The sequence below is a fragment of the Electrona antarctica genome (assembly GCF_951216825.1).
Source record: "Electrona antarctica genome assembly, chromosome: 9".
Taxonomy (NCBI): Eukaryota; Metazoa; Chordata; class Actinopteri; order Myctophiformes; family Myctophidae; genus Electrona; species Electrona antarctica.
The window spans coordinates 57,276,664-57,298,816 of NC_136790.1; the positions used below are offsets into that span (position 1 = coordinate 57,276,664).

The window sequence follows — 22,153 nt, forward strand, 5'->3', positions numbered from 1 at the left end:
CCAAAAATAAATGGAGTTTGGTGGTTTACTCTCGACACTAACCTAATGACAGCAGGAAGACATCTTAATCACAGGTGTGACGACACAGTCTGCTCAGGAGGAAGACAGACTAATTATTACATCAACACCTGGAGACACAGCCGAGTCGCCTTACAGATTATTTACTTTGAACCATTATTTTAAACTTTAGTGGTTGAAAACTTTCAAAACAAATAATGATTATACATTAAGCTCATAGCACTAACCCTGACTCTGCTATTTTCTGAGTGGTGCAACCACTCCAAGGAACAGCCATGTCCGTCCGAACCTACAGTGCATCCGGAAAGTATTCACACTCCTTCACTTGGACCACATTTTGTTTTGTTACATCCATCCATCTTCAACCGCTTATCCGTAGTCGGGTCGCGGGGGCAACAGCTCCACCAGAGTGCTCCAGACTTCCCTCTCCAGAGCAACATTAGTGACTTCCTCCTGGGGGATTCCGAGTCGTTCCAAGGCCAGTGAGTCGATGTGTTTCCTCCAACTGGTCCTTGGTCTGCCCCGGGGTCTCCTCCCAGTGGGACGTGCATTGAGGACCTCCCTAGGGAGACGCCCGAGAGGCATCCTAACCAGATGCCCGAACCACCTCAGCTGACTCCTGAGGCGAAGGAGCAGCGGTTCTACTCCGAGTCTCTCTCATGTGACTGAACTTCTCACCCTATCTCTAAGGGAGATGCCAGCCACCCGTCGAAGAAAACTCATTTCGGCCACTTGTATTCACAACCTTATTCTTTCGGTCATGACCCACACTTCATGACCATAGGTGAGAGTAGGAACGAAGATTGCTCGGTAGACAGAGAGCTTTGCCTTCTGGCTCAACTCTCTTTTACAGCCTAATTTCAAAAGGGATTAAATTCGTTTTTTCCCTCATCAATCTACACACAATACCCCATAATGATGAAGTGAAAAACGTTTTTTCGAATATTGTGTTAATTTATTAAAAATAAGAAACTGTAAAAACACATGTACATAAGTATTCACACTCTTGACTCAGTACTAAGTTGAGACACCTTTGGCAGCAATTACAGCCTTAAGCCTTTTTGGGAATGATGCTACAAGCTTGGCACACTTGAATTTGGGGTATTTTCCCCCTTCTTCCCTGCAGATCCTCTCAAGCTCTGTCAGGTTAGACGGGGAGCGTCGCTGCACAGCTTTTTTCAGGTCCTTCCAGAGACGCTCAATGGGGTTCAAGTCTGGGCTCTGGCTGGGCCACTCAAGGACTTCCACAGAGTTGTCCTAAAACCAATCCTTCGTTATCTTAGCTGTGTGCTTGGGGTCGTTGTCCTGTTGGAAGGTGAATCGTTGACCAAGTCGGAGGTCCTGAGCGCTCTGGAGTAGGTTTTCTTATTGCGCCGGTTCAGTCTCTATCCTTCTTTATACTCTATGGTAACAACAGGTGACGGTAGGAGATACCAGTCTGCCGCCTGCTGGCCAGACTGAGTAGCGCAGTGTAGGGATGCTCCCATCAGGGTTTTTGCGACCACCATCATCATCACACACGGAGCCACTGCCTTCCTTATTCACATCTACTGTCTCTCTATCTCTCTCTCTCTCTCTCTCTCTCTCTCTCTCTCTCTCTCTCTCTCTCTCTCTCTATCTATATATCTCTTTATCTCTCTCTCTCTCTCTCTCTCTCTCTCTCTCTCTATCTATATATCTCTTTATCTCTCTCTCTCTCTCTCTCTCTCTCTCTCTCTCTCTCTCTCTCTCTCTCTATCTCTCTCCCCCCCCCAGGGGTTTGACCAGCTGAGAATCGAGGGTCTTCTCTGTGACGTGACGCTGGTAGCTGGAGACGGAGACGAGCCGTTCCCCGTCCACAGAGCCATGATGGCGTCCTCGTCGGACTACTTCAAAGCCATGTTCACAGGTCAGTGAGGCCCCGCCCCCCTATGTGAGGTCACAGGTCAGTGAGTCCCCGCCCCCTCTGTGAGGTCACAGGTCAGTGCGTTGGGTGGGCAACTTTGACGATGGCGAGGGCCACTATATTTCCACACTTACTCAGAGGGCCACATTGCATAATGCTGTCATAGCAAAAATAGCAGATCTACAAGCTCAAAATGCATCGCAGTGCGATGTGTTTTCAGCGTGTAGATCTGCTATTTTTTGCTATATTTTAAATGAAATCCTGATTTATTTTTAATTTTATATTGGAATCTTGAAAAGTATTTTTTTTTATTTAATTTCAAATACATTTAGTTATACTTATTTTAACTTTATGAACTTAAATGCAAATACATAAAATTACATTAAAAAGAACATTTTAATACTAGTCATTAATTAACCCTCTTATGGCCACCCTAATAGACCAATTCATTGTTTACAAACATTGGGACTGGGTGCACGGGTGACTGTTTCATGTAATCAATTCCCAACAGATCTCCAAACCTGTTGTTTTGGGGAGCGCTGGTTTCAGTCCATTCAACCTCCTCTTGTGAGTTGGCTAGTGAGGTGCACCCTAGGAGACATTTATACTTCAAAGCGCAACAGTACTGCACACAGAGAACAGCTGATATACAAGCTCACATCGCATCACAGATGCGACTGTTGTGAGCGTAGAGGTCTGCGTGCGCGACACCATCGCGGGACGAAGCATGAATTATACTTGATGGGCTGCAATAGCCATATGAGGGTTAAGCTGAAATAAATAATATATCAGTAATGTATTTGGATATTAACAGTTTGACGGCCGAGAATTGTTTACTCCAGTGTTCCGATGCTGCGTAATACGACATCCCCGCTATTTGTTTTATGTGTCTAAATCGCATCGCATTAATAATAATAAAAAAAGTCCGCCTCTGCCGCGCAGCAGAGGGAGTTAGCTTCATGTTATGATGACGAAACCGGAAATCGAAACTTAAGCTGGGCTGCTGGGAAACACGGATTACGCAGTAGAACTGTTAACCTGAGGGCCGCATGGTGGCCCCCGGGCCGCCAGTTGCCCATGCATGGTTTGGAGTCGAGTCTTTTGAATACAAAAGTGTTCTTGTAACTTCGAGTTCGATCCCCGGGCCGGGTCATACCAAAGACTGCAAATAATGGGCACTCAGTCAGCATCAAGGGTTGGATTGGGGGGGTCAGTCTCACTCTGGTTGGTAAATGTAAGGATAAGGATAAGGACAACTTTATTGTCCATTCAATTTACATAAAATGTAAATGTGTCTTTGGCACACCGGCAGCAATAAACAACAATAAAACATTACCATAAAACTCACAGATGCATTAAAATACTGTATAAAATGCATTCACATAAACACAGCAACAGTGATCATGAACAGTGGGTGTTAGGTGAACTATTTAAACATTTTCTTATTTAACCCATTTTGGGCGGGAACCCCTTTTGGTGTTAGCATTATGTTATGCTTTAGCTATTGAAAAATAGCAGATCTACAAGCTCGTAGCGCGCCACCGAGTGGCGCGCTACGAGCTTGTAGGTCTGCTATTTTTGAAAAATCGAAGAACGACTGACATAGAAACATGGCTTTTTCAGAAAACTGTCAGGATGTAGAAGACATTTATAGAATCTGATTTATAGAATTTTGACTCTGGTCAAAATGGGTTAAAATGTCCACAGCAGTATTGGCACAAACAACGTTTTGTAACCCTTCTGCAGGGACAAATTAGCCATTGGGGCCAGTGGGGCCCTGAAAAGGGCTCCTGGGGCCCTTCATTGGCCATTGATTTTGATAAATTTAGGTCAAAAAGATGATAAAAACACGAAAAAACACAAAAATGTCGCGCGCACACGCGCTATGGGGGCCCTGCAAAAATTACCGGCCCAGGGGCCCTCTTTGGGGTTAATCCGTCCCTGCCCTTCTGTACATTGTTCCTCTGTACAGGGGGATGGATGTTAACCCATTTTGACCTGAGGACGATTCTACAAATGTCTTCTAAATCCTGACAGTTTTCTGAAAAACCCCATGTTTATATGTCATTGTCAGCGGTGCTCAACATTCTTCATGTCAAGGACCCCCAGAATTATCTGTATTTGGCTGCGGATCCCCATCTGAAAATATGTGTTCCAGGGACCCCCCCCCCCCCCCCCCCCCCGAAGCAAAGATATGAGTTAAAAACGTTCGCTGTGAAAGCATTGTATTCGCGCTACGAGCTTGTAGATCTGCTATTTTTCAATAGCTAAATTATAACGGAATGCTTAAAACACCAAAAGGGGTTCCAGAATGGGTTCATGTAAATGTTGTTGGTTCCTCTCTGCAGGGGGGATGGATGTTAATGTAAATGAAATGTTCTTCCGTGCAGGGGGGATGAAGGAGCAGGACCTGATGTGCATCAAGCTCCACGGGGTGAACCGGATAGGCCTGAAGAAGATCATAGACTTCATCTACACGGCCAAGCTGTCTCTGAACATGGAGAACCTCCAGGACACGCTGGAGGCCGCCAGCTTCCTGCAGATCCTCCCCGTCCTCGACTTCTGCAAGGTGTTCCTCATCTCTGGGGTGAGGTGGAACTCCTTATCTTAACAAAGTGTTCCTCATCTCTGGGGTGGAACTCCTTATCTTAACAAAGTGTTCCTCATCTCTGGGGTGAGATATAACTCCTTATCTTAACAAAGTGTTCCTCATCTCTGGGGTGAGGTGGAACTCCTTATCTTAACAAAGTGTTCCTCATCTCTGGGGTGAGGTGGAACTCCTTATCTTAACAAAGTGTTCCTCATCTCTGGGGTGAGGTGGAACTCCTTATCTTAACAAAGTGTTCCTCATCTCTGGGGTGGAACTCCTTATCTTAACAAAGTGTTCCTCATCTCTGGGGTGAGATATAACTCCTTATCTTAACAAAGTGTTCCTCATCTCTGGGGTGAGGTGGAACTCCTTATCTTAACAAAGTGTTCCTCATCTCTGGGGTGAGGTGGAACTCCTTATCTTAACAAGGTGTTCCTCATCTCTGGGGTGAGGTGGAACTCCTTATCTTAACAAAGTGTTCCTCATCTCTGGGGTGAGGTGGAACTCCTTATCTTAACAAAGTGTTCCTCATCTCTGGGGTGAGGTGGAACTCCTTATCTTAACAAAGTGTTCCTCATCTCTGGAGTGAGGTGGAACTCCTTATCTTAACAAAGTGTTCCTCATCTCTGGGGTGAGGTGGAACTCCTTATCTTAACAAGGTGTTCCTCATCTCTGGGGTGAGGTGGAACTCCTTATCCTAACAAAGTGTTCCTCATCTCTGGGGTGAGGTTGAACTCCTTATCTTAACAAAGTGTTCCTCATCTCTGGGGTGAGGTAGAACTCCTTATCTTAACAAGGTGTTCCTCATCTCTGGGGTGAGGTAGAACTCCTTATCTTAACAAAGTGTTCCTCATCTCTGGGGTGAGGTGGAACTCCTTATCTTAACAAAGTGTTTCTCATCTCTGGGGTGAGGTAGAACTCCTTATCTTAACAAGGTGTTCCTCATCTCTGGGGTGAGGTGGAACTCCTTATCTTAACAAAGTGTTCCTCATCTCTGAGGTAGAACTCCTTATCTTAACAAGGTGTTCCTCATCTCTGGGGTGAGGTGGAACTCCTTATCTTAACAAAGTGTTCCTCATCTCTGGGATGAGGTGGAACTCCTTATCTTAACAAAGTGTTCCTCATCTCTGGGGTGAGGTGGAACTCCTTATCTTAACAAGGTGTTCCTCATCTCTGGGGTGAGGTGGAACTCCTTATCTTAACAAGGTGTTCCTCATCTCTGGGGTGAGGTGGAACTCCTTATCTTAAAGTGTTCCTCATCTCTGGGGTGAGGTAGAACTCCTTATCTTAACAAGGTGTTCCTCATCTCTGGGGTGAGGTGGAACTCCTTATCTTAACAAAGTGTTCCTCATCTCTGGGGTGAGGTGGAACTCCTTATCTTAACAAAGTGTTCCTCATCTCTGGGGTGAGGTGGAACTCCTTATCTTAACAAGGTGTTCCTCATCTCTGGGGTGAGGTGGAACTCCTTATCTTAACAAAGTGTTCCTCATCTCTGGGGTGAGGTGGAACTCCTTATCTTAACAAAGTGTTCCTCATCTCTGGGTTGAGGTGGAACTCCTTATCTTAACAAAGTGTTCCTCATCTCTGGGGTGAGGTGGAACTCCTTATCTTAACAAGGTGTTCCTCATCTCTGGGGTGAGGTGGAACTCCTTATCTTAACAAAGTGTTCCTCATCTCTGGGGTGAGGTAGAACTCCTTATCTTAATAAGGTGTTCCTCATCTCTGGGGTGAGGTAGAACTCCTTATCTTAACAAAGTGTTCCTCATCTCTGGGGTGAGGTAGAACTCCTTATCTTAACAAAGTGTTCCTCATCTCTGGGGTGAGGTGGAACTCCTTATCTTAACAAAGTGTTCCTCATCTCTGGGGTGAGGTGGAACTCCTTATCTTAACAAGGTGTTCCTCATCTCTGGGGTGAGGTGGAACTCCTTATCTTAACAAAGTGTTCCTCATCTCTGGGGTGAGGTGGAACTCCTTATCTTAACAAAGTGTTCCTCATCTCTGGGGTGAGGTGGAACTCCTTATCTTAACAAAGTGTTCCTCATCTCTGGAGTGAGGTGGAACTCCTTATCTTAACAAAGTGTTCCTCATCTCTGGGGTGAGGTGGAACTCCTTATCTTAACAAGGTGTTCCTCATCTCTGGGGTGAGGTGGAACTCCTTATCTTAACAAAGTGTTCCTCATCTCTGGGGTGAGGTTGAACTCCTTATCTTAACAAAGTGTTCCTCATCTCTGGGGTGAGGTAGAACTCCTTATCTTAACAAGGTGTTCCTCATCTCTGGGGTGAGGTAGAACTCCTTATCTTAACAAAGTGTTCCTCATCTCTGGGGTGAGGTGGAACTCCTTATCTTAACAAAGTGTTTCTCATCTCTGGGGTGAGGTAGAACTCCTTATCTTAACAAGGTGTTCCTCATCTCTGGGGTGAGGTGGAACTCCTTATCTTAACAAAGTGTTCCTCATCTCTGAGGTAGAACTCCTTATCTTAACAAGGTGTTCCTCATCTCTGGGGTGAGGTGGAACTCCTTATCTTAACAAAGTGTTCCTCATCTCTGGGATGAGGTGGAACTCCTTATCTTAACAAAGTGTTCCTCATCTCTGGGGTGAGGTGGAACTCCTTATCTTAACAAGGTGTTCCTCATCTCTGGGGTGAGGTGGAACTCCTTATCTTAAAGTGTTCCTCATCTCTGGGGTGAGGTAGAACTCCTTATCTTAACAAGGTGTTCCTCATCTCTGGGGTGAGGTGGAACTCCTTATCTTAACAAAGTGTTCCTCATCTCTGGGGTGAGGTGGAACTCCTTATCTTAACAAAGTGTTCCTCATCTCTGGGGTGAGGTGGAACTCCTTATCTTAACAAGGTGTTCCTCATCTCTGGGGTGAGGTGGAACTCCTTATCTTAACAAAGTGTTCCTCATCTCTGGGGTGAGGTGGAACTCCTTATCTTAACAAAGTGTTCCTCATCTCTGGGTTGAGGTGGAACTCCTTATCTTAACAAAGTGTTCCTCATCTCTGGGGTGAGGTGGAACTCCTTATCTTAACAAGGTGTTCCTCATCTCTGGGGTGAGGTGGAACTCCTTATCTTAACAAAGTGTTCCTCATCTCTGGGGTGAGGTAGAACTCCTTATCTTAATAAGGTGTTCCTCATCTCTGGGGTGAGGTAGAACTCCTTATCTTAACAAAGTGTTCCTCATCTCTGGGGTGAGGTAGAACTCCTTATCTTAACAAAGTGTTCCTCATCTCTGGGGTGAGGTGGAACTCCTTATCTTAACAAAGTGTTCCTCATCTCTGGGGTGAGATAGAACTCCTTATCTTAACAAAGTCTTCCTCATGTCTGGGGTAAGGTAGAACTCCTTATCTTAACAAAGTGTTTCTCATCTCTGGGGTGAGATAGAACTCCTTATCTTAACAAAGTCTTCCTCATGTCTGGGGTTAGGTAGAACTCCTTATTTTAACAAAGTGTTCCTCATCTCTGGGGTGAGGTAGAACTCCTTATCTTAACAAAGTGTTCCTCATCTCTGGGGTGAGGTAGAACTCCTTATCTTAACAAAGTGTTCGTCATATCTGGGGTGAGGTAGGACTCCTTATCTTAACAAAGTGTTCCTCATCTCTGAGGTAGAACTCCTTATCTTAACAAAGTGTTTCTCATCTCTGGGGTGAGGTAGAACTCCTTATCTTAACAAAGTGTTCCTCATATCTGGGGTGAGGTAGAACTCCTTATCTTAACAAAGTGTTCCTCATCTCTGAGGTAGAACTTCTTATATTAACACTTTAATTGCCCGGAACTATTTAATCCATTACATTCATGCGCCCAGTCGATTTATAAACACGGGCGCCTTTTCCGGATGGACCGGCCGGAAGTTCATGATGTTGTGTAGCAGCTGACAATAGCCACACCACTCTAGAATCGATCGACAACAACGGGAGACAAGAATAAATCTATCCAGACTAGCGACTGGACAGCGGAGCGCCGTCTAACACAGGATCTTTTTTCAGAAAAAGACGGGATGATTTTGATCGCGAGTTATGAACGTTTTAAGATTTTCGTTTTCATCAGCTAAACAGAGGAGGGAGTTTTTCGATGACGTCTCACTCTTGCGCGTCACCGAGGAGAGCTCAGGAGGCGCGCCTGGGAGCCATGCGATCCGTTCTCGTATCAATAAACTTTGTCTTTTGGACAATACTTCGTCCTGGGCGACGGGCATTACTAATAGAAAGGACAAAGAACTTCGTCCTGGGCGTTCGGAGTGTTAACAAAGTGTTTCTCATCTCTGGGGTGAGGTAGAACTCCTTATCTTAACAAAGTGTTCCTCATCTCTGAGGTGTAACTCCTTATCTTAACAAAGTGTTCCTCATCTCTGAGGTAGAACTCCTTATCTTAACAAAGTGTTTCTCATCTCTGGGGTGAGGTAGAACTCCTTATCTTAACAAAGTGTTTCTCATCTCTGGGGTGAGGTAGAACTCCTTATCTTAACAAAGTGTTCCTCATCTCTGGGGTGAGGTAGAACTCCTTATCTTAACAAAGTGTTTCTCATCTCTGGGGGGAGGTAGAACTCCTTATCTTAACAAAGTGTTTCTCATCTCTGGGGTAGAACTCCTTATCTTAACAAAGTCTTCCTCATGTCTGGGGGGAGGTAGAACTCCTTATCTTAACAAAGTGTTCCTCATGGCTGGGGGGAGGTAGAACTCCTTATCTTAACAAAGTGTTCCTCATCTCTGGGGTAGAACTCCTTATCTTAACAAAGTGTTCCTCATCTCTGGGGTAGAACTCCTTATCTTAACAAAGTGTTCCTCATGTCTGGGGTGAGGTAGAACTCCTTATCTTAACAAAGTGTTCCTCATCTCTGGGGTAGAACTCCTTAACAAAGCCTCATAAACTTTTCAAAGAGTATTTATTTAAAGACGTTTACGCCACGGACAAAGACGACTCGAGTTGTGACAAATCAATAAACACAATGTTTTGGGACGATCAAATAATTAGATGGAAGAAAAACTAAACAAAAAGTCTTTCTAATTATTTGATTGGTCCAAAACATTGTGTTTATTGTCATGATGTGTCACAACTCCAGTTGTCTTTGTCCGCGGCGTAAACGTCTTTAAATAAATACTCTTTGAAAAGTCAATGAGGAAAATGAACGGGGAATTCACTTCTGGGTCTCACGTCGTCATGAAAGGGGGCGGGACTGAAAGGGGGCGGGACTGAAAGGGGCGGGACTGAAAGGGGGCGTGACTGAAAGGGGGCGAGACTGCGACGCTCTATAGTGCCGTGACACCCAACACCACTGACCCCCAGTCGGTGTCATTCCCCCTGTCGCCCAGCAGGTGTCGCTGGACAACTGCGTGGAGGTGGGGCGCATCGCCAACACCTACAACCTGACGGAGGTGGACAAGTACGTCAACAACTTCATCCTGAAGAACTTCCCGTCTCTGCTCGGGACGGGAGACTTCGTCAAGCTGCCGTTCGAGAGGCTGGCGTTCGTTCTGAGCAGCAACGCTCTGAAGCACTGCACGGAACTGGAGCTGTTCAAGGTTAGTCTGGAACCTCAGACTGTGTAGACATCAGTCTGGAACCTCAGACTGTGTAGACGTTAGTCTGGAACCTCAGACTGTGTAGACATCAGTCTGGAACCTCAGACTGTGTAGACCTTAGTCTGGAACCTCAGACTGTGTAGACCTTAGTCTGGAACCTCAGACTGTGTAGACATCAGTCTGGAACCTCAGACTGTGTAGACATCAGTCTGGAACCTCAGACTGTGTAGACGTTAGTCTGGAACCTCAGACTGTGTAGACATCAGTCTGGAACCTCAGACTGTGTAGACATCAGTCTGGAACCTCAGACTGTGTAGACATCAGTCTGGAACCTCAGACTGTGTAGACATCAGTCTGGAACCTCAGACTGTGTAGACATCAGTCTGGAACCTCAGACTGTGTAGACATCAGTCTGGAACCTCATTCCCTGGTCCCTGGTCTGGCATGGCCAGACCAGGGACGTGTACACATAGACATCAAAGGGGGCTTCAGCCACCCAGTCTGCTGCGCTCTGGGAGAACAGAAACTAGCTAGCCTAGCCACCCAGTCTGCTGCTCTCTGAGAGAACAGAAACTAGCTAGCCTAGCCACCCAGTCTGCTGCGCTCTGGGAGAACAGAAACTAGATAGCCTAGCCACCCAGTCTGCTGCGCTCTGGGAGAACAGAAACTAGCTAGCCTAGCCACCCAGTCTGCTGCGCTCTGGGAGAACAGAAACTAGCTAGCCTAGCCACCCAGTCTGCTGCGCTCTGGGAGAACAGAATCTAGATAGCCTAGCCACCCAGTCTGCTGCGCTCTGGGAGAACAGAAACTAGCTAGCCTAGCCACCCAGTCTGCTGCTCTCTGGGAGAACAGAAACTAGATAGCCTGGCCACCCAGTCTGCTGCTCTCTGGGAGAACAGAAACTAGCTAGCCTAGCCACCCAGTCTGCTGCTCTCTGGGAGAACAGAAACTAGATAGCCTGGCCACCCAGTCTGCTGCTCTCTGGGAGAACAGAAACTAGCTAGCCTAGCCACCCAGTCTGCTGCGCTCTGGGAGAACAGAAACTAGCTAGCCTAGCCACCCAGTCTGCTGCTCTCTGGGAGAACAGATTGATTAGGTGTTCCATCGTGACTTAGATAGCATTTGAAACAGACTTATAGCATGTCATGTAGACAGCACAATAATTGCATTGTATGTAGTCATAGCACATCATAGTACATATGTTTAGCATAGTATAGTATATATGTATAGTTAATATGTATAGTGTCATTATATAGATTGTTCTAGTTACGTTCTTAGCTTACGCATGTTTCTTGATAAATGCATTTTATATATGTGATGTATTCCCTTACTTTTGTTCTTGCCTAATGTAAGTCGCTCTGGATTAAGAGCGTCTGCTAAATGCCTAAATTGTAAATTGTAAATTGTAATCGTGCCGGTTTGAAGCACGAAGGCTAGCAAGCTGTTTCAACCCATCGGATAACGTGACTTTGTGTTTATTCCAAACCCTCCTGTACTGAAGGCTGCGTGTCGCTGGCTGCGCTACGGCGAGGACGCTAGCGGAGGAGGAGGAGGAGGAGGAGGAGGTGGTGGAGGAGGAGGAGGAGGAGGAGGAGGCGGAGGAGGAGGAGGCGGAGGAGGAGGAGGAGGAGGAGGCGTAGCAGGCAGCGGAGGAGGAGGAGGAGGAGGAGGAGGAGGCCGCATGGAGCACGCGGCACGCCTCATGAAGAACATCCGCTTCCCGCTGATGAACCCTCAGGAGCTCATCAACCACGTCCAGACGGTGGACTTCATGAGGACGGACAACACGTGTGTCAACCTTCTGCTGGAGGCCTCCAACTACCAGATGATGCCCTACATGCAGGTTAGTAACTAGGCCTACCACTAAACTACCTTCTGCTGGAGGCCTCCAACTACCAGATGATGCCCTACATGCAGGTTAGTAGCTACCACTAAACTACCTTCTGCTGGAGGCCTCCAACTACCAGATGATGCCCTACATGCAGGTTAGTAACTACCACTAAACTACCTTCTGCTGGAGGCCTCCAACTACCAGATGATGCCCTACATGCAGGTTAGTAGCTACCACTAAACTACCTTCTGCTGGAGGCCTCCAACTACCAGATGATGCCCTACATGCAGGTTAGTAGCTACCACTAAACTACCTTATGCTGGAGGCCTCCAACTACCAGATGATGCCCTACATGCAGGTTAGTAGCTACCACTAAACTACCTTCTGCTGGAGGCCTCCAACTACCAGATGATGCCCTACATGCAGGTTAGTAGCTACCACTAAACTACCTTCTGCTGGAGGCCTCCAACTACCAGATGATGCCCTACATGCAGGTTAGTAACTAGCACTAAACTACCTTCTGCTGGAGGCCTCCAACTACCAGATGATGCCCTACATGCAGGTTAGTAGCTACCACTAAACTACCTTCTGCTGGAGGCCTCCAACTACCAGATGATGCCCTACATGCAGGTTAGTAGTAGCTACCACTAAACTACCTTTTGCTGAAGGCCTCCAACTACCAGATGATGCCCTACATGCAGGTTAGTAACTAGCACTAAACTACCTTCTGCTGAAGGCCTCCAACTACCAGATGATGCCCTACATGCAGGTTAGTAGCTACCACTAAACTACCTTCTGCTGGAGGCCTCCAACTACCAGATGATGCCCTACATGCAGGTTAGTAACTAGCACTAAACTACCTTCTGCTGGAGGCCTCCAACTACCAGATGATGCCCTACATGCAGGTTAGTAGCTACCACTAAACTACCTTCTGCTGGAGGCCTCCAACTACCAGATGATGCCCTACATGCAGGTTTGGATATTTGAACATTTAGATATTAGCAGATAATGTTAGAGATGGGGCGACTGTGGCTCAGGAGGTAGAGCAGGTCGTCCAAATGATCCATGGGTCGGCGGTTCGAATCCCGGCTCCTCCTGGCTACATGTCGAAGTGTCCTTGGGCAAGACACTGAACCCCAAATTGCTCCCGATGTGCTGGTTGGTGCCTTGCATGGCTTCCGCCGCAATCGGTGTATGAATGTGTGTGTGAATGGGTGAATGTAATGCACAATCTATGTAAAGCACCTTGGATAAAGGCGCTATATAAATGCACCATTTACCATTTAGAGATAGATAGCCTGTAGTTTTTGGTGTCTCATAATCCCATAACGTTAACAGGATTACCGAAAACATAAATAAGGAATGGTTCTTCATGACAAGGCACGAAAATAAAAAAAATCATTAAACTCGTCTCCCCTCCCCCCGCAGCCCGTCATGCAGTCGGAGCGCACGGCCATCCGCTCTGACTCCGCCCACCTCGTTACGCTGGGCGGCGTCCTGCGGCAGCAGCTGGTGGTCAGCAAGGAGCTCCGCCTCTTCGACGAGAAGGCCCACGAGTGGAAGGCTCTGGCGCCGATGGACGCCCCGCGGTACCAGCACGGCATCGCCGTCATCGGGAACTTCCTCTACGTGGTGGGAGGACAGAGTAACTACGACACCAAGGTAGGTCAACTTCCTGTCTGTACGTGGTGGGGGGACAGAGTAACTACGACACCAAGGTAGGGGGACTTCCTGTATGTGGTGGGGGGACAGAGTAACTACGACACCAATGTAGGGGGACTTCCTGTACGTGGTGGGGGGACAGAGTAACTACGACACCAAGGTAGGTCAACTTCCTGTCTGTACGTGGTGGGGGGACAGAGAAACTACTACAGCAAGGTAGGTCAACTTCCTGTCTGTACGTGGTGGGGGGACAGAGAAACTACGACACCAAGGTAGGGGAACTTCCTGTCTGTACGTGGTGGTGGGACAGAATAACTACGACACCAAGGTAGGGGGACTTCCTGTCTGTACGTGGTGGGGGGACAGAGTAACTACGACACCAAGGTCAGTCAGTGGTGCTATAGAGCAGTGGTTCCACAAACCTTTTTAGCCCGTGTTGCAAAAGAGAAAATAGATGTCTGCCTGGCTCCCTCTCGCTGCCCGCACAGAGTACAACCAAAGGCACTGCCATTATCTTGCAAATCTGACCGAACCCTACAAACTGTGTCTGACTGTTGGTGTGTCTGACAGAGTGGTAATGGTATGGTGTGGTTCTGTCCAATAGGGTAAGACGGCAGTGGACACGGTGTTAATGGTGTGGTTCTGTCCAATAGCGTAATGGTATGGTGTGGTTCTGTCCAATAGGGTAATGGTATGGTGTGGTTCTGTCCAATAGGGTAATGGTATGGTGTGGTTCTCTCGTCCAATAGGGTAATGGTATGGTTGGTTCTGTCCAATAGGGTAATGGTATGTTTGTTTCTGTCCAATAGGGTAATGGTATGGTGTGGTTCTGTCCAATAGGGTAATGGTATGGTTGGTTCTGTCCAATAGGGTAATGGTATGGTGTGGTTCTCTCGTCCAATAGGGTAATGGTATGGTTGGTTCTGTCCAATAGGGTAATGGTATGGTGTGGTTCTCTCGTCCAATAGGGTAATGGTATGGTTGGTTCTGTCCAATAGGGTAATGGTATGGTGTGGTTCTGTCCAATAGGGTAATGGTATGGTTGGTTCTGTCCAATAGGGTAATGGTATGGTTGGTTCTGTCCAATAAGGTAATGGTATGGTGTGGTTCTGTCCAATAGGGTAATGGTATGGTGTGGTTCTCTCGTCCAATAGGGTAATGGTATGGTGTGGTTCTCTCGTCCAATAGGGTAATGGTATGGTGTGGTTCTCTCGTCCAATAGGGTAATGGTATGGTGTGGTTCTCTCGTCCAATAGGGTAATGGTATGGTGTGGTTCTGTCCAATAGGGTAATGGTATGGTTGGTTCTGTCCAATAGGGTAATGGTATGGTTGGTTCTGTCCAATAGGGTAATGGTATGGTTGGTTCTGTCCAATAGGGTAATGGTATGGTTGGTTCTGTCCAATAGGGTAATGGTATGGTTGGTTCTGTCCAATAGGGTAATGGTATGGTGTGGTTCTGTCCAATAGGGTAATGGTATGGTGTGGTTCTGTCCAATAGGGTAATGGCATGGTGTGGTTCTCTCGTCCAATAGGGTAAGACGGCGGTGGACACGGTGTTCCGCTACGACCCTCGCTACAACAAGTGGATGCAGGTGGCGTGCCTTAACGAGAAGAGGACCTTCTTCCATCTGAGCGCGCTCAAAGGACACCTGTACGCCGTGGGAGGACGCAACGCAGCCGGGGAGCTGGGTGAGTGACCCCTAGACCCCTGACCTCTGACCCCCTAAAACCCGGACCCTCTAACCCTGTACGCGGTGGGAGAGATGTATACACACACACACACACACACACACACACACACATACATAGTCACTCATAGCAGTGGTTGGCATGTCTTGGGTGAAACCATTCCCTTAAATTAGTTAGAAATAAATAGTGTAACTGGTAGAAATCCTCCCTCCCTCCCTCCCTCTCTGGTGCATTTGGCTGTCCCGTCTCCCTCACACGTCTCCATGTTATATAAATAGGGTGAGAGGTAAAGTGTGAAGGAAGGATGCTGTGAAGGAAGAGAAGAGAAGAGAAGTCTGCCTGCATAAATTATCACCTCCAGTCCCTGCCATGTGGAAGAGAGCAGCCACGTTATCTAAATCATTATTTTAACCCATTTAGACCTGAGGACGATTCTTAAAAAAATGTCTTCTGAATCCTAACAGTTTTCTGAAAAACCTATGTTTCTATGTCAGCGGTGCTCAACCTTTTTCATGTCGAGGACCCCCAGAATTATCTGTATTTGGACCTCCATCTGAAAATATGTTGTTCCAAAGGGGACCCGACCCCCCCCCCCCCCCCCCCCTAGAACCAAAAATGTGAGTTAAAAACGTTCGCTCTGAAAGAATATATATTCAAAGATTTGCGCCACATTTTCCCGATTTTTTTCGAAAATAGCAGATCTACAAGCTCGAGTGCCGCGCTACGAGCTTGTAGATCTGCTACTTTTCAACAGCTAAAGCACAACATAATGCTTAAATCACCAAAAGGGGTTCCCGTCCAGAATTTGTTAATTCACCCCCGGTTTGGTTCCAGTGATTTTCCACTTGTTCTCACATGTTTAACCCTTCTGGTGCCTCTGAATCTCTTCAGAGTGAGAGCTTGCATTCCGAAACACCAAATCTTCCATTTCTACAACGCGCTACCAGTAACATCGATTTCTCTTCAGAAGCGTTAATGCTATAGACGCCACCTACCACTAGGGGGGGGCGGTAGGCGCCCAGTGCCACAAATGTACCACATGGGCAAGATCCCTTGAGCTGTTGTTGTCTGTGTCGTTTGAACCTGGATGTAGAAGTCGGCCATTTTGTGCTGTGCCACTGGCTGTGTTGTGTGGCTCCGATTGTTGTTATTGTCCGCGAAACCTCGAATTAATGTTTTATAAGGCTCTGAACATCGTAGTTTATCTCAGAATTAATGTTTTATAAGTAGGGATGGAGCCCGAAAATCGGGTCCATTACAAACCCGGTTTGGCATTCATTGAGACCCGAGTATCAATAATCGTTTGGCTTGTGGAGCTGCAGCGGCTGACGTCATGGGGGTCGGGGGTCAGGGGGTCATGACCTCATGGGCCAATCGCTATAAAAAAGGGGGCTGGGACGCGACGGGTGGTTGCGTGGGTCGTCATCGTTTGCCGTGGTGGAAGTATGGTGGAACGGGTGAAAAGTTTGGTAACATAAAAAGAAAAGACAAGAGCGGATTTAAATGCTATAATGTAGGCTACCACAGTTGTTGCATGCACGAAAGGGAGCATTTCGACAATGCATAGACATCTGTCCATAATAAACCCAAATGCGATACCTTTGCATGTCTGCACCGAGTCGAAACAACACGGGAGCCGTCAGCTGCTGCAGCGGAACAACCGTCCTGCTCTTCCACCCGACGCATGTTGTGCTTACCGTGCTTGCTGCCCAAGCACCGTGCTTGGCACCGTGCAAGTTATTCATCCAATTCATAATAATGCGTTTGGGAAACTCAAATCTCCCTGCCATAGAGTTATAATATCTGCCGCGGATCGATTGAATAGTCTCACATAATACGTGACGTATTCAATGTGCAACTTCTCAGTCTGTCGTTGCCCGAAAAGGCAGAGCTACAAGCTCACAACGCGGTGCAACCAGACGCGGTGTGAGCTTGTAGATTGGCTATTTTTGGTGTATACATTACGCTTTTAAAGTGACGGTACACAATGAACAGTTCCCTCTGTCTGTTAGAAAGGTACTGTATAAGGCCTATAGTAACATGTAGTGCAAAGGGATGTCTTGGTTGGTTAAAATAAAGAGAAGATTATTAAACATAATAAGATACAAAATATCCATATCCATGTGTGTGTGTGTGTCTGTGTCTGTGTCTGTGTGTGTGTTTATGTGTGTGTGTGTGTGTTTATGTGTGCAGGACCCGGCTCGATAAGGTGATCGTTATCAATAAAAATCACACCTGTGTGAACTGAGTGGTGTAAGGTCTTAGCCTGTCTGACGTAATGAAATCATGTCTGACGTAATGAAATCACACCCGGGTGAACAGGGTGAACATAGCAACCATGCTCATTTTTTCTGCACAAACAAAGCCAGTTGTATTAGGGTTTAATGCCGGGATCCCGGGATTTCGGGCCTCCCGGGCATAGGGCACGCAATTTCCCGCCCGGAAATTTCTTCGGGACCCGTCGTCCCGGAGTTTTTTTTTTCTTGTAGGGAAATTACACTACAAGGGGGTTTCACACAGTGCGCGTTCTTTCCCCTTATCTATGCGTGATCAAATGTCCAATCTGAACCCTCCCATCATTTTCAAACATGTTTGATGATATTTATATGGAATTATGGATTACACTCGACTCGAGGGCTGCAATGGGAACTGGAGCCAGCGGGACACAACGTAAATGTTGGCGGCGCGGGCGGTATTTAAATAGCCTACCTGCGGACGGGCAGGCACGGCCGGTCAAGATGAAATCAGTGGGACCCCGCGAATCCTGCATCCTCCCGCAAGATAGGGCCTACAGAGTTTATATACACTTTAGCAAAATATGAATGTCTGACAGACATCTTCAGGCACGCTCCCAAAGCTGCTGCACCTGTCAATCAGTCACTCTGTGAGAATTGTGTGTTTTACGGACGGAGCGAGGAGTTTCCTTTCTCTGTGATGGACATTGTCACTTCTAAACCCCTTTTTGCTTTTGCCTGCATGTGTGCAGCAATAACGTGAAACGGAACACAAACAAAGATGAGTAGGCTACAATTTGTTTTATAATAACCACCAGCACGCAGCGTCTCTCTCTCTCTCTCTCTCTCTCTCTCTCTCTCTCGCTCGCTCGCTCGCTCTCGCTCTCTAATAATCAGTGTGCTGTGCACTGGACGTGCTGGCTAATTTAACACCCAATCGGACTTTTCATAAAGTACAAAGCGGATGATCACATTCTCTGCAGCGGAGAAGGGGACCCACTGCATGCTCAAAGGGTGAAAGACCATAGCTAAGGTATCTATGTGAAAGTCGTGAGGTCGTTTATTTTTTTCCCCGTGCTTAGTCACATTAGTGCAAACTCCTGTGTCCCTTTTTCTGAATAGCGTAGTAGGCCTATAACATTATTAATATTTTAATTTAATACTTTTATTGTAGGCTATATGTTCATATGTCGTGCAAATAAAACGTTTTAAACCAAAAAATATCACTATTCTATTGAACATATGAAGTATCTATATATAAATGCATTTTGGTGGGCACTTTTTTTCTTTTTTTTCTGACGGGAATTCCTGCGGGAGCCCGGGAAAAGGTCCGCAAATTCCCGGGAATTAAAATGAGCCAAATCCGGGAAAATATGAAACCCTAAGTTGTATGAAATCACACCCGGGTGAACATAGCAACCATGCTCATTTTTTCTGCACAACAAAGCCAGTTGTAGGAGTGGTTTACACCACTCAAACATTAACAAGCTCCATCCCTATTTATGAGGCTCTGAACATCGTAGTTTCTCTCATTATGAGCCATGAAGGCAGTAACGTTCACAGAAGATTTAGGATTTTGGCTGGCTGGCATTGCTGGCTCTCTGAATACTAAAAAAGAAAGGGGAAAAAAAAGGTCATAAAAATGTTGACATATATGATATGATAATATGATATAGTACTTTATTGTCAGTTCACCCTGAAACGTGTCTTGCGACCCAAAAGTATGCAGAACACTTATACACACATTTGACATAACACAAAGAACAAGACAATTTACATACATAAAGACATGAAGACAAGAGCAATATCCACCGCTTAGATTACCCTGTGGCTACTACAACTCCTGATTTAAGCCTCAAGGTCGACTGGTGGACAAAGGACCTCTTTAGTCTGACCTTATTGTATGCTGGTACACCATATCTCCTTCCTGAAGGCACCAACCTATACTCTCCATACAACACATGCTTAGTATTAGAGGTGATATTTCTTATACAGTGGCGTGCACAGATAGACACTAGGGGGTGCTAGAGCACCCCCTGCCCTTTTGGCAATGTGCCCTTTTGAAAAAAAAAGATTTTATTTTTTATTATTTAATTTTTTATTTTTTATTTTTCAAAAATAGCAGACCTACAAGCTCGTAGCGCGCCACTCGGTGGCGCGCTATGAGCTTGTAGATCTGCTATTTTTCAATAGCTAAAGCATAACATAATGCTAACACCAAAAGGGGTTCCCGCCCAAAATGGATTAAGGCAACCGGCCGGTTCCACGCGCTGCACAAGGTGCCCTTTTTTAATCGTTTACCCGCCAGGAACATAGGAATATTAACACGTAGAATCTTGTAGCCTGCCACAAACGGAAAAGCCGTTTTAACAGCGATGTATTCATTAATGCATGTTTTAATACGATCGTATCGAAATCTACCGTCCGTTAGCTTTGTTATGCTTCTGACACAATGGGCGCGGCCATTTTGAAAATGCGCGCGCATCCACTAACATTGCCGGCTCTGTTTTCAGACGGCTTTATCTCACAGAAGCGACATTGCAGAGGACGCTTTGTCCCAGACAAGCGTTTTCAACGGCCTGTAGCAGGCGCTGTGATACTCGCGGTCCACTTTTTCCACCACCGACCGAGAGAACGAGCACCAGCTTCGTCAACACACACGGAATGGTTTCATAGTAAAATGCGATACGGATATTTGGCTCTTCAAAGTAAGTGTCACGCGTGATTAAACCATGGCAATACGCAATCGAGGGATTAATTAATGGCGGCAGGCTAAGAGTTAACTTGAGCACCTGCCCCTCTAAATGTCTGTGCACGCCACTGTTCTTATAGCAGCTTTAAGTTTAATTATTTTTGTGTGCCTACTACGTGACTATGTGTATGTTGGTATTCCCATGTCTCCCACCCCTAGCCTAGATCAAACCTAATCACTCAAGACATTCCAGGTGATTCTTTTATTTAACCCCTTTTGGTGTTTTAACCCATTCAGGCCTGACGTCGAAATTACAAAAAAAAAGTTTTCTAAATCATGACAATTTTCGGAAAGATTTGAGGCACATTTTAACGATTTTTCAAAAATAGCAGACCTACAAGTTCATAGCGCGCCACTCGGTGGCGCGCTATGAGCTTGTAGATCTGCTATTTTTCAATAGCTAAATTATAACAATGTTTAAAACACCAAAATGGGTTAATGGTTAATGTGGTTAAACGCTAACGTGACATGGATGCGTTCCAGGTCTCAATGGATTAAGCATTATGTTATACTTTAGCTATTGAAAAATAGCAGATCTACAAGCTTGTAGGTCTGCTATTTTTGAAAAATCGTGGAGATGTGGCGCAAATTTGGAATATATATTTTTTCTCAACAAACGTTTTTAACTCAAATCTTTGCTTCTGGGAGGGTCCCTGGAACTACATATTTTCAGATGGGGGTCGGTGGCCAAATACATATAATTTGTGGGGTTCTTGACATGAAATATTGAGCACCACTGATATAGAAACATAGGTATTTCAGAAAAAAGAGGTAAATCCTCCAGAAGTCATTTTTTGAAATTTTTGACCAGGCCTTAATGGGTTAACGAGTCATTCTCTCACAGCTGTCACGGACGCCTTCAACGAGCACTTTACTCTCTTGAGACGTTTCTTTATTGTATTATATGTAGGTGTAAGAAGAACGTGCTCTTTCTGTTCAGCTACCTTTCCTTCCTTCCAGGTTAAATTAATCTCCCTGATGAGACAGAAGCTCCTCTTGGGGGTTTCCTGTAACTGTAAGCGTACGAACGCTGAGCCCTGTGGCTCACCCTGGTGCTGCTTAGAGAGAGAGAGAGAGAGAGAGAGACAGAGAGAGAGAGAGAGAGAGAGATGGAGCCGTGAGGTTCCCGGTTCCATCCCAGGCTCTCCCCCAGAGTTGGTGTCCAAGTAGCCTCGGTACCTATCCATCCATCCATCCATCCACCCACCCGCCCACCCACCCACCCATCCAGCCATCCATCCAGCCATCCATCCATCCATCCATCCATCCATCTTCAACCGCTTATCCGTAGTCGGGTCGCGGGGGCAACAGCTCCACCAGAGTGCTCCAGACTTCCCTCTCCAGAGCAACATTATTGACTTCCTCCTGGGGGGATCCCGAGACGTTCCAAGGCCAGTGAGTCGATGTGTTTCCTCCAACTTGTCCTTGGTCTGCCCCAGGGTCTCCTCCCAGTGGGACGTGGTCCTTGGTCTGCCCCCCGGGGTCTCCTCCCAGTGGGACGTGGTCCTTGGTCTGCCCCCCGGGGACTCCTCCCAGTGGGACGTGGTCCTTGGTCTGCCCCCCGGGGTCTCCTCCCAGTGGGACGTGGTCCTTGGTCTGCCCCCCGGGGACTCCTCCCAGTGGGACGTGGTCCTTGGTCTGCCCCGGGGTCTCCTCCCAGTGGGACGTGGTCCTTGGTCTGCCCCCCGGGGTCTCCTCCCAGTGGGACATGGTCCTTGGTCTGTCCCGGGGTCTCCTCCCAGTGGGACGTGGTCCTTGGTCTGCCCCCCGGGGTCTCCTCCCAGTGGGACGTGGTCCTTGGTCTGCCCCGGGGTCTCCTCCCAGTGGGACGTGGTCCTTGGTCTGCCCCCCGGGGTCTCCTCCCAGTGGGACGTGGTCCTTGGTCTGTCCCGGGGTCTCGTCCCAGTGGGACGTGGTCCTTGGTCTGCCCCGGGGCTTTTATTTGTGTTTGCATTTGGCTCAAACAGAAAAG

The 22,153-nt window shown here is 46.8% G+C and overlaps 1 protein-coding gene across 1 annotated transcript in view; it reads left to right on the forward strand.

The window, feature by feature from the left end:
- Positions 1-22,153, forward strand: part of klhl13 (kelch-like family member 13) — a 77,720-nt gene that overhangs the window by 37,422 nt on the left and 18,145 nt on the right. The window contains exons 4-10 of the mRNA XM_079510492.1: positions 1,774-1,906; positions 4,294-4,490; positions 9,806-10,012; positions 11,514-11,538; positions 11,683-11,855; positions 13,272-13,505; positions 15,039-15,195. Coding sequence (XP_079366618.1) covers positions 1,774-1,906; positions 4,294-4,490; positions 9,806-10,012; positions 11,514-11,538; positions 11,683-11,855; positions 13,272-13,505; positions 15,039-15,195 — 1,126 coding nt within the window. The remainder of the gene's footprint in view (positions 1-1,773; positions 1,907-4,293; positions 4,491-9,805; positions 10,013-11,513; positions 11,539-11,682; positions 11,856-13,271; positions 13,506-15,038; positions 15,196-22,153) is intronic.